Genomic DNA, 12,929 nt, shown 5'->3' on the forward strand with positions numbered 1-12,929 from the left:
ATCTCATTATCAGGCGCCAGCGTGGCATTCAGGGCCAGCTCGGACAGGTGTCCGGAGAGAGAGAGAGAGAAAGAGAGAGAGAGCGGGAGGGAGAGAAGCATCCGGCTGGACGGGGCGGCACCTGCCCCTCCTCAGTCATCGACTCAGGAAGATGAGGCTTACAGGGCCAGACGGGACGGGTGGGGTTCATGCTCCGGCCTGCGGCTGACCCCATGGCGCAGCCACTCCACTTAATTAACCAGCAGTTGACCTCGTAACGGAGCGCGCCGCGTCAGAGTACGCGCTCAGCGGCAACCCACCCTGAGCCGCGATCCGCACGTGCCTGATGAGGGGCCTGGCCGGAGCGAAACGGAGAGCGGAGCTTGTCCGCGTCTTCTCTCGAGCGCCCGTGCGACCTCTGTGGTTTAGTATGTTGGCGCCAGCTACCAGAAGCAGGCGCGCTTGTCTGCGTAGTTCAAAGACTTTGCCGGTCGCCTGCGTCTCCCCCAGCTGCACAATGGGCGCAACGGAGCTTTCGGCCGCCGGCCATGTTATCCGAGCCTCTGCGTTCCAGCTCACTGCATACCTTCTGGTGGGGTCTTCATCTCCGCCGAGACATTGAGTAACACACGTCATCCTCATCCTCACACCTGCTCCAGCTCCGTGGCCCTCCGGTGGGAGGTATACGTGGATGTGAGGGGCCAAACATGGGGGCCCCGGCCCGGGCCTGCCGCCTCAGCCTGTCTCCCGTGCTTGTACGATGCTCTGAAATTGAAACCTTACTTCATGGCTGGAAATTGTTCATGGGAGACGAGCCGGAGACAGAGCGATCCACCCGGAATGCCTGTCCTCTCCGGAGGCCATGTCGGAGAACTCATAAGAGGTCACGGCGCAGGTTCAACAGATCAGGGGCTGTACAGAAGCCAGGTGCCCGCCGGCGTTGCTCTGTCTGATATTTGGCGCCGGAAGGCGGAGCTTCATCTCTCCTTGGCTTGGTCACACCGTACCCCATCCGGACAAAAGGAGAGAGGCATTCTCGCTGCCACAGGCTGAAGTTTGTCACCCAGTGCACCTTCACCTTTATACCTCTCTCTTCATTTGCAAACAAAGGCCTGAAAGGGGGAATTCTTTTACAGACAGTAGGAGGAGTAGCTCATCGGGAGGGCGGGGTTGTTTAACGACCCTCCTCTCTGGTCAGCCTATCCGTGCGGCTGCCCCGCAGAGTGGTGTAATCTGTCAAAACACTTGGGAGAGCACAGGAGATACTGGGAGTGTGTGAGACATTTCAGCGAGTAAAGATGAATTGCTGCTTTTTCTAGCCACACATGCAGAGCAAGACCCGGACGTGCATCTTAAATATGATCTTAAGAGTGTGGAAATCTTTTTTGGACCGTTTAGCATCGGTCTTGACATGAGCGTTTTTCGCTGTAACGTTACAGACAAATCTGTTTCTGGCGAGACTTCAGGGAGAGGAAGAAGAGCTTGATATTCTGACGTTTGCTCAGAACCCAAACCTCTGGGATGAAACTCCCCCGCATTGGGAAAACGGGTTCAGACCAACCCTGGGTACAGCCCTACTGGCCTGTTTTCAGACGTAACCCAAAAAGGGAAGGAAATGTCTTTTTAACGAGGCGATGGACGCGTTGCGATGGACGTTTCCAGAAAAGGAGCCCTTTGGCAGGACTTGGCCTGCTCTTAGCTTCCATTCCCAATGTTTATGCTGCCTTGTAAAGTCTCTTCTGGCCCGCGCTGCTGCGTCTCCGATGGTCCGTTTCTTTCGTTTAGCTGCGCCCAGGACGATTCTAGCGTTTCGGCGCTTCCGGTCCCTCGTCCGCCATTCACGTCCACTTGAAATAGCCCCTCTCGGAATGTCCGAGCTGCCACAGATTTATGGTCCCATTTCATTCTCGTCGGGTCCGATAACATCCAGGAGTCCGGCCATTTATCCTGATTCTATCCAGTGTCTTTATGGTGATGGCCCAGGTGGCGTGCCGTAAAACACAGAAGACGGGGAATGCGGTCAGGCCTTAATGTATAAATGAGATTCCAGCCCACGCTGCCCTATAAATAGGATTCGTATGCAGTGTGTGCATTCGTGCCTGGTTTAGTCAGCCCTTACAGAGAGAGAGAGAGAGAGAGAGAGAGAGAGAGGAGAAAGTGACAGACAGAGAGAGAGGGAGAAAGAGAGAATGAGAGAGACAGAGAGAGAAAAGGAGAGACTGACAGACAGACAGAGAGAGAGAGAGAGGGAAACATTCTGTCTCTGTTGCTGCCATCAAAGCACCAATTAAGGCAAGAGATTTTAAAATAAAGGTAGTATGAATCATGCATACTAAGGCACCACTCAAACACACATATACACACACTTATTAACAGACATTTACAATAGTCGAGTGTGTGTGTGTCCCCAAACAACCCCCCCCCCCCCCCCCCCCCCGAGACCCAGCCCAATTTGTCAAGCAAGTAAGGTTTATTTGAGAGCATGGCATTTGAAAATGTGTCCCCTAATATTCCAACAAGTGTCTAATGTAGTCTTGCACAATATTTCATACTTTTTGTACACAGTGGTTGCAGCTAGTAGCAGCAACAGCCTGGATGTCGTTATTCCAATACCTTTATATGGAGCTTTTGCAGGAATGTTTACAGAATCTGAGTTCATGCAGAACTGAAGGTTTCTGAAAATTGTGTCTTCCACATGTCATGCTGATATTTATTCTGGTATTTTCAGTGCCCTTTCTTTTTAAAATTGTTTTATCTGCTAGTAGACTGGTACTCAGGGAGCTGGAGAGATTTGCTGTGTTTAACCTGCTCTGGCTTGGAAAAGGCGGGGACAGGGACGCACACAGCCAGGCTGACCGGGACAAGGACGGACCCACCCAGGCTGACCGGGACAGGGACGCACACAGCCAGGCTGACCGGGACAAGGACGGACCCACCCAGGCTGACCGGGACAGGGACGCACACAGCCAGGCTGACCGGGACAAAGACGGACCCACCGAGGCTGACAGGGACAGGGACGCACACAGCCAGGCTGACCGGGACAAGGACGGACCCACCCAGGCTGACCGGGACAGGGACGCACACAGCCAGGCTGACCGGGACAAGGACGGACCCACCCAGGCTGACCGGGACAGGGACGCACACAGCCAAGCTGACCGGAACAAAGACGGACCCACCCAGGCTGACCGGGACAGGGACGCACACAGCCAGGCTGACCGGGACAAAGACGGACCCACCCAGGCTGACCGGGACAGGGACACACACAGCCAGGCTGCATCATTCCATCCTCATACCTGAATGAAGGACAAGCCACAGCTGAGGGGGCTAACTGTAGTTTTCACAGCATGGAGCAGCCATGCAAGGCATTCTCCCCCCTAACCCCTGACCCCACACCCCAAAGTGCAGGACACACTCCATGCGTTAATATTTTTTGGCACACAGCTTGACAAGGTTTTCATGCCTTTCAGACATTAGCATGGCGAGTATTTTCTCTAGGGCAGGAATCGTGTCAGTGTCAATAAACCCCGAAGAAATTCCTGATTAGCATGAATATTTCAGCACACTAGATCAATCAATGACCCAAAAAGCTTTGAAGGTTTTTTTCTTCTTCTTCTTCTGCTGCTGCTGTTTTTCCACCAAGGACTTGCATACAAATCTTTGTGGAGAAGGCGCGCGGGGGGGGGGGGGAAAGGATGTGACCCCCTGCTCCTCCTCCCTCCTCCTCCTTCCCCCAGCTTCCGTGACCTCGGCCGTGCTGTGGCGTCCTGCTTGGATCCGTCTCCGTGTTTCCGCGCTGTCCTCCTCCCTGTCGAAGCGGCACTCCCGTGAGCCCGTGTGCTGTAAGTGTTGTGTCCCAGGGTCTCATCCCAGCTGACGGAAGGCCTCTTAATGCCAGCCTTGGTCGACTTCTGACCAGAGCTCTCCGTACGATGGGAGCCCGACGTTCTAAAACACTTCCCTGTTCGCGTCCCAGAGTTCAAAGGCATCACTTTGCCCTCCTTGATGCAGATGTTTTCTGAACTTGCAGTGGCTTGTCGTTGAACCTCTCCCTCTCGGCTTGACGTTGAATCTCTCTCTCTTGGTGGAGCTCTGATTTACGGGCTAAAGGCTACAGGGACATTGCCGGAGAGCGTTCCTTACCGTAAGCCTTTCCTTGGTGCTAGCCTCTGCCTCTGGAAGACAGAGCTTTGGCCTGCCGTGCACGCCCAACCTGATTAAAGATCACAGCAGAGACCACAGCACCGCGCCCGCGCCCGCACCAATCTCTGCCAGCCCGTTAAGAGTCCGGATTCTAATCCGGGATCGAGCGAGTGGATCTCGGCTGCTTGCGAAGACGAGCGGGATTGTCTCTAATAGGCAGTCCCTGCGCAGCCTGGGCTGTGGATTTGGTGGGGTGAATAAAGATGGGCTGGTGTTAGGTGTGGGGTAATTGTCCAGTAACAATTTCAGTTCCTGGGCTAGTAGAAGCAGGAGTAGAGTAGAAAACCACCTGAGGCGTGTTTGTGTGAGTGTGTGTGTGAGTGTGTGTGCAATTGCAGCTATAGAAGAGAGGCCCTCTGTACTGTGTTCTCACAGTGCCGTTCAGAGCGGTAATATGTGTGTGCTAGTGCGATTGGATGCAGAGAGGATTGCTAGATTGCATTCCTTGCTCCCCAGGCCCCAGTATCAGCCGTCTGGACGCTCTAAACCTATGTGTAATCCCCCTGTCGCCTCGGCTGGACGCTCCCCTCCATCATCCGCGGCTGCTCTCATTGGCCAGGCCCAGAGTCATGTTGCTCCGCACCCCCCTTGCCTTGGCCGACGCCTCAGGGTCAGCCGTAGATGGGACCGTTCCGGTTGTGACAGCGTCTGAGAGCTGTTTGGAGTGCGAGGTGTGTCCACAGTAAGAGGAGGACGCGTTCCCAGGAGAGCTGTGGGAACCCCAGCCAGCGTTGGCAACGTACACACAGATCCCTCAATGAATGACACTTGTTGAACTCTTTAACTTTGGATCAACTTTCAAATCTTTTGTGAGTGTATGTGTGAGCGAGCACATTTACATTTGAGGGTTATCTTACACAAAGAGGCAGTGGTGTGTGTAAGCCCCACTGCCACGGTTTTGATTTTGCGGTTTCTGCCTCGTCTCTCCTTTCGGATTGTGTATACCCCTCCCTCTCCATCCCCCCACCCACCCATCCAAACGTCATGGCAAAGCGTTGAGACAACCGAGATGTCCTCCGTTCTGGGGAAAAGGAGACGAGACGCTTACTGAAGTGGTTTGTAGACCAGCCTTGCCACACAGACAATAACACTCTTGGGCTATGTGGCGTAGAGTCAGGCTCGAGGCTTTCTTGTTGACACACACACACACACATACACACACACACACACACACACACTCACACTCACAGGACTGTAATAGAGACACGTGTTTATATTGAAAAGCAGCGCTGAGGTCAGATACACTCATGTAGGCTGGGCTAAGGTCTCTCATCTCTGCTCTTGAACATGGACATCATTTCCTGTCTCCTTTTCTGCCTCTCCTCGTCCCTCTGTGCGTGTGTGTGTGCGCGTGTGTGTGCGTGCGTGTGCGTGTGTGTGGCTGTCCATAAGCTCCTGTGTATATGCATGTTGGATGCATATTTATGCATGCCTGTTTATACACGATTACACACGCACTCTTACTTCAGCTTTCATTCACATGTCGGCCTGTGCGTGCTTGTAAGCACCTGTCCCTGAACTTGCAGGTGTCAGTAGCCTCTTGTATGCATGTCTCTGTGTGTGTGTGTGTGTGTGTGTGTGTGTGTGTGTGTGTGTGTGTGTGTGTGTGTGTGTATTTGTGTGTAAACCGCTGGCTCTTTGGAGATAAGCACCGCGCTCTTTCACTGGGCAGACGGGCAGAGAGTCTCACCTGTGGCAGAGAGATACCATCCCTGGCGCGGGCATGTGCACACTGTCCCCCAGGCCTGCGGCCCAACACAATTAAAACGAGGAGACGGAGCGGCCCGGCGCGGATCCGGCACCCGCCTTATCTCCCCTCCCCGCGCTCATTGGAATTCAAATGAAATATGGAGGCTGGAGCCCTGTGGTGGCGGTTCCGCACCACTGCTGATCCTTCTCTGTCACCCGGGCTCCCGCTTCTCTCCAGACGTTTGCGTGCCGCCGTGCGAGCCTTGTTTAATCGTTCTATTTTTGGAAGGAAAACCGCGCAAATGAGGTGAGGGTCCCGCGTGGAAGCGGTTGGGTCGGGTCAGACAGGTTATTTGAGCGTACGAGGGGACGCGACGTTATTGGCTGGGTTCGGTGTACTCGTGAGCTGCGCACTCGTCTGGAGGCACTTCTGTTTTCCCTCTTGCGTGATTATCTCTCTGTTTCTTTGTGTGCGAAAGAGAGGGAGTGTGAGAGAGTGTGTGTTTGTCTAAGAGTGCTACAGAAATAGAGACCTCCATATTGCAGGCCACATCTGAGTAGCATGCGCTCTTCCATTGTGTGTGTGTGTGTGTGTGTGTGTGTGTGTGTGTGTGTGTGTGTGTGTGCGCGCGTGACTCTTTCTTGCCAGGAAACTGCCATACATTGATCTCTTCCACTCGAGACTGAACACTTCCCATAAATGCATCTTAACTCACAGATTAACACGGCAGAGTCGATGAGAGTTTCGCATCCTTGGATTAACAGATCCGCGTGAGGCACTGGTGCCAGCGCAGGCTGGCCCTCACCGAGCGCTGCGATCCGTGTGTTCCACTGGAAGGATGCACAGATACAGGAAGAACAGCAGGACTGTGGTCATGTTTCTGATGATGTCATGCAACACACACACACACACACACAGAGAGGGAGAGAAAACGAGTTTCATGTTGTCTTGAGGTCTAAATGTTACAGCCTCTTATTGACATCATCCCATAATAGCTGCAGTCAAACTGCTTTAGTTGTGGTCAGTTAGTCTCCTCTGCTCTGCTATGCCACATTAAAGCCCCCTGCCCGGGAGCTCTGACCCCACCGTCCTGCCCGGGAGCTCTGCCCCCATGTTCCTGCCAGCAGTCCTGTTAAAGCAGGTAGAAGAAGTCTGCCACAAAGGGGAGTAATTACAGGACAGTAATCTTTTCCCCTCTTTCTCCCGGTCCTCCGGCGTCGTCTGGATTCCGTCTTTCTGCTTAAATTCCTTTTGCGTTGCACAGCACTTTCTGTTCCAGTGTGGATTTATCCCCTCCCACACACAGACACACACACACACACACACACACACACACACACACGCGCGCACACTTTAAAGCTGCAATCGTCCAGCAATCGTGCAAGCGTGCACCTACAACCCCTGCAGACATCCCAGCCATAGAAAAGCGATCCTCCCCCGGGGAGCCGCATTCGTACAGATTTGTGCTCCATGTTTTTGCCAAGGCTCTGCGTCCAGGGAGGCCAAGCGCTCGTTTGTGAGCGATGAAGCAATAATGGCTTTCGCGTCTCCTCATGCTAGTCAGTAGGCCTGCATGCTTGCTCCCTTGTCTCAATCCCACCCGGTCTCGACTTCCCGAACAGCGACACGGCCCAGTCTCCGGCGGGCACGGCTTCTGCTGGGACGTCCGCCTGTAACGCTGGGTTCGCCGCGTGATTAGGCGGATTTATGGTTGCGCGTTTATGATTTGACACATTTTTCCACATGGTTGTGTGATTTCCTGTGAAGAAATAAGCCCCTTTCTTTTGATGCAACCCCTGTGTCCTCTCAGGCAGGCTTAGTTCCAACACAGTGGCTCGTACACCGTGTGAAGGCCAATAGCTGGCAAACACTGAGTGACCTAATTATTCTTGCAGGCTACTATGCATACCCTCACACTTTTAGTGAAAGATAGTAATGGATTGTGTTCCACACACACACACACACACACACACACACACACACACACGCGCGCGCGATTTGGGTCTGTAACGGGAAGCCGAGTCGGCAGTTGTTTGGATGGTGATGGATGAGGTGGCCAGCTGGGGACCCAGAGGCTGGGTGCGCGAGTCCTGGCCCATGCAGGCCTCCATAGCCGCTCTGGTGTCATAATTAATCTTAGGAGATGAGCCCAGCGCCTCTGCTCGTGGGCGGGGGGGGTTAAATATGCTTCCCTCTGCAGCTTTTCCCACCACTTACTTTGCAGAATACAAATATGAATCTGCGTAAAGGAACGGCCTCGTTGGAGCCGAGCGAAGGGGATTTTAGAAACGGAACGGAACGGTTCTCCTTTTTCCCCTGTTTCCATGGAAGGTCTTCACAAACGTACAAGGCAGGGGGGGGGTATTTAGCCACCTACCGTCTCTGCTTCCCTTTGCCTGGATGAAGTAGCCGTTCCGACTCCCTCCTACAGAAGACATGAGCCCAGCTCCAGATCTCGGGGGTGACCCGAGCTAACCTCACCCGCTGCAGCGCACTGACTTACCGGTGGGAACGTTGGCAAGGACCTCACCGCCTTTGTGTTCTGTAGAACACGAATATTTTGGCCCACGCCAAGAGCGTAGGAGATGCTCATCTATGAAAGTAATACAGCACAACTTGGCTCTTTTATCACTCAACATAAGATGTTTATGTATGCAGGGATCGGCCTAAGACGAGAGAAGTGTCCGGAGCGCCTCACGCTCTCGGCTTGAGTCGAGGGCTTTGCGCTGTTCTCGACTCCGAGCGAAGTCTCGAGGGCCATCACGGTGTCTGCCTGTTCAAATTTCACATTCTAAAGTTAATTAAGATGTTTAACACTGATTGTGGATGATAAAACAACGATTTCCGCTGAAAATGTGACTAATAAATGTAATTAAGCGGAAAGGGATGAGCCGTGCACATTTTTTGTTCTTCTTTGCCTTATCGCGCTTTCCGGTGACGTGTGTCTGGATAGTATTATAGAGAGACTGCTCAGAGACTGTCAGTTTGCAACTGTGACTGGGTGTGAGTGTGTTCTGTGCACGCGTGTGTGCGTGCACGTTTGTGTATGCATTCGTGTGTGCGTGCGCACGCGACTTAATTAATGTAATCTTAAACTGGGGGGAGACAGTGGGGTCTGGAGGGGGTTGACATGATTAATCTGGTAGCTTCTCTGAGCACCTCCGAGCTGGTTCAGGAAGAGAGCGCGTCTGAAACATGCTCCCTCAGCACGTGGGGGAGGGAGCGATCCCTGTGACGGTGAGTATGGGTAAATGAGTTTTTGGAGATGTTCTGCCAATTAGAGCCAGCTTTGTGACAGCTTTGTGCTGGTCATCAGACCGTGCAGTCAGCAGCAGCACGAGCTGTGGATGACACCTCTCTCCGTCTTGACCTTACGTCTCTTCAAAAGCAAAATACATGCATATATATATATATAAATCTCTGTCCAAAACATCACTACAATTTTGAATATATATCCAGAGAAACAGGACATTTTGGACAGAGGTCCTTAATCAGCAATGAAACCGGATGGATGGATGGATGGATGGATGGATGGATGGATGGATGGATGGATGGTGCAGCCTTTTCTGAACTACATAAAATTTATGTAACAGATGTCAAACTCAAAGTCTTGGATCCTTGCAGAATAAGTACAGTATCGTATGCAGCTATCATAGCCAGCTGTGTCACACTGTCACATGTCGGTATCACATCAACGCCTGTTCCAACACTCCCTCCCCCCTTATGGCCCTCAGGATCGCGCCTCCGGCAGGAGGACTCCCCCCCGCGGATCGTGGAGCATCCGTCGGACCTGATCGTGTCGAAGGGCGAGCCGGCCACCCTGAACTGCAAGGCGGAGGGCCGGCCGGCCCCCACCGTGGAGTGGTACAAGGACGGCGAGCGCGTGGAGACGGACCGGGACAACCCGCGCTCGCACCGCATGCTTCTGCCCAGCGGCTCGCTCTTCTTCCTGCGCATCGTGCACGGCCGGCGCAGCAAGCCCGACGACGGCAGCTACGTGTGCGTGGCCAGGAACTACCTGGGCGAGGCCGTCAGCCACAACGCCTCGCTGGAGGTGGCCAGTAAGTACAGCTTTCCTCCTCTTCTTCAGGTCAGTGCTTTGGGCTCCAGGAGTGCTCGCGTCTACATAGTGCAAAGGTTCTCGCAAGGTTCTCGCAAGCTAGTGCAAAGGCCACGTGACCACGTTTGTTTCCATTTCCATTTACGGACATTTAGCAGAGAGTCTTGTTCGGAGTGACTCACAATAATGCTTTGTTGTCTCTGTGGAAGAAAGCGTTAAGGTAATACAGTAAGTCGGAGCCTGTGGAGACCATTAAGCCAGAGAGAACTTGCGATGGGTGATTACTGAAATGGGGCTTCATGGGGCTGGCAGAGAGGTGAGGTCAGAGCGTCTACCATGCGTGGACACGCCTTTTAATAAGGAACAAAGACCTCAGCCACAAAGCCGGGCGTACTGTGGGGCTACAACCTGAACCCACCGTGCACCCAGCGTCACACTGATAGCAGCAAGCCCACGGGCCACGGGCAGCGGGACGCGAGAGGAACTCAACCAGGTCGTATTAGGATTTTAGCGTTTTCTGGGGTCTCGCCTGCGCAATAAAGCAGGATACACTCCCCAAACTCTCTTGTAAGTCGGTTGCTGTAAGGGCCACAGTGCTGAGTGTCAGTTTAGGGCTTGTGAGAACACTCCAGGCAGTCTCCCTGTACTAGCTGCTTTAATCTTGGAGTCTGCGTTTAGCCCATATCCTCCGCATTTAGGCAATAGTAGCCCGTGGCCCAGATTAAGCCATATTCCACCGAGCCCCTAGATTAAGCCCTAATTCCGCAGAGGCCCCGGAATAATCCCTGTTCCAAACGAGCGGCACGCAAGATAGCAGCAGGCCGCGCGGTGCATTACAGGGGCTTAGCACGCCGCGCGGAGGCTTGCCGCCGGCCACTTGACCCTCAGCAACAGGTGATCCTCTAATGTGGCTTTCTTTCTTCTAATGGCTAGCGCTTCAGATAATCCACAAAGGCCGACGTGCGACTTTCACTCCGCCCCCTGCAGCTGGCCAAGCCAAACAGAACCAGTCGCAGCCCAGCTTCCCAAGGCCGATAGCCTGCAGGTTTATGACAGGGCTAGTGCGTTGTCTGCATAGATTTCTTCTACCAGTGCTGTATGAGAATTTACACAGGGCTCACACTGGGCACAGAATTTTATGGAAATCAGACATGGAAGGACAGGGAATTTGATCATTTTTTTGGTCATGTTATCAGGAAATATCATGTTATCAGGGAACATCAATATGTTTTTCTAGCATCTTTACATTTTAGTTGCCATTTATGAAAATGATATTTTCACACGTTTCATATTTCATGAGTGGAAGTTATGGTTGCTTGGCTTTTCCACACACATTCAACAAAAGCAGCTGGTCTTCCGTAACATTATAGGCCATAGAAATTCAGGTTTTTGTTCAGCAAAAATCACTGAAAAGTCATGGAATTTGACATTTGACTTTGAGTGGGAACCTGCTTCCAGGAGAAAGCAAGAGAGATTTCATTTGGTTCACTGATAGCACTGTCGTGCCAGACTTTCTAAGAATCTTGCTTTTGTGAGCTGATTGTGAATTTCTCTCACCCCGCACTGAACCCACAAACCTGGAGGAGTCTACTTCCAGTCGGGGAGGGAAAAAAAACATTGACTGAAGTTGTTCCACAGCCATGCAACCACAAACAACTGTACAGGCTTCTGCTCTTTGCGAATGTATGATAAGGCTGCTGTTTCCCTCTGTCACACTTTATTTAAGGTGATTTTTATCAAAAACAAATTTACCAGAAAGGGGATTTAACCCACATGTCTACAGATCTAATTAGAGACACTGTGATCACTTGGTCCTCACTGGAGTGGCTTCAGAATGATGGGCTCTCTCTTGCTGTGGTTATGGGGAGGTCAGCCGGAGTGCCTCTGCACTAACTACTTCTCATCTCACGGGCCATTCGGGTAGCCGAATGCGCTCCTGTTGGAGTCCGTTTGACACAGATATCTATGTTGGAGTCTGTCTGGGATGGATCCCTGTGCTGGGCCTTGATATGCCTTAACACAAGACCGCCAACCCCTCTTCCGCAATCGGCCACCCATGTCGACTGATATATGCCAACGTCTCAATATTCTCTAGTCACTGTGCCACCTCACAGTGCCACCTCCTTGCCTCGCCAGGCTAATCTCCCAGGAGAATTTGCCCTTTCTCAAACCCCTCCGGCAAGTTCCAGAGATAATCAATGTTTACTCACCGGAATATTTGCCTTTCATTTACTTTATTACATGGGCCGTCCTCTCCTCAATATAGCCGCTGAGACGCTGTGTGGTCCCGTGCTTAGACTGCAGGGTGGAGGTTCCGCGAGGCTCTCTGGAGAGGTTTGTTATTGTCGCCTACGTGTCTCCACGCCTCCTTTCCTCTCCCTCGCGGCCCTTTCCTCTCCCATTGGCTTTCCTTTATTAATAGCATCCCGGATGGCGGCGGGGGTGGCTTGGATTGGGATTGGGCTCGGGGCGGGCCAAGCAAACCCCCCGGGGCGCAGCCGTCGCCGGGAGGGAAGCGAGAGCCCATGCGCTTCGGCTCCTCTTTCCGGCGACGGAGTGCGGCGCGGCGCAGCTTTGTGACTCAGCTGAACGTGTCACTCACGTGACCCCCCTGCGTGTTGGACCCTGCACCCGCCAACCGTGCGCTATAACTGTCATCGTCTCCAGCCAGGAGAGGCGAGCCAAGCGCGAGGGGAAGTTTGGCTGGCAACATCCTGGCCACTCCGTGACCTGTTTGCATGTTTGCACTTAACCGCCACCTCCACAAACCTGTGAGGTCCACTCCCATCCTACAGTTCTCTGCTCCGGTACCCATCTTTACCCGTGAGTTTAGGAGAGCTCCTGCCTTATCCACATCTAAGCTGACTTCCCTTTCCCTGTCTCGGACCCGCCGGTTATTAGCCAGAGCTCTGCAGCGCACAGAGATTCCAGAACATTCTCTGAGAACAGCCCTTCCTCATGGAACGGCTCCAGACGGGTAATCCCGCTCCGATTTTGTGT

The 12,929-nt window shown here is 53.0% G+C and overlaps 1 protein-coding gene across 1 annotated transcript in view; it reads left to right on the forward strand.

The window, feature by feature from the left end:
- LOC113570017 (roundabout homolog 1-like) overlaps window positions 1–12,929 on the forward strand; it is a 128,294-nt gene that overhangs the window by 45,486 nt on the left and 69,879 nt on the right. The window contains exon 4 of the mRNA XM_035535463.1: window positions 9,604–9,930. Coding sequence (XP_035391356.1) covers window positions 9,604–9,930 — 327 coding nt within the window. The remainder of the gene's footprint in view (window positions 1–9,603; window positions 9,931–12,929) is intronic.

This window comes from Electrophorus electricus, chromosome 17 (genome assembly GCF_013358815.1).
Source record: "Electrophorus electricus isolate fEleEle1 chromosome 17, fEleEle1.pri, whole genome shotgun sequence".
Lineage (NCBI taxonomy): Eukaryota > Metazoa > Chordata > Actinopteri > Gymnotiformes > Gymnotidae > Electrophorus > Electrophorus electricus.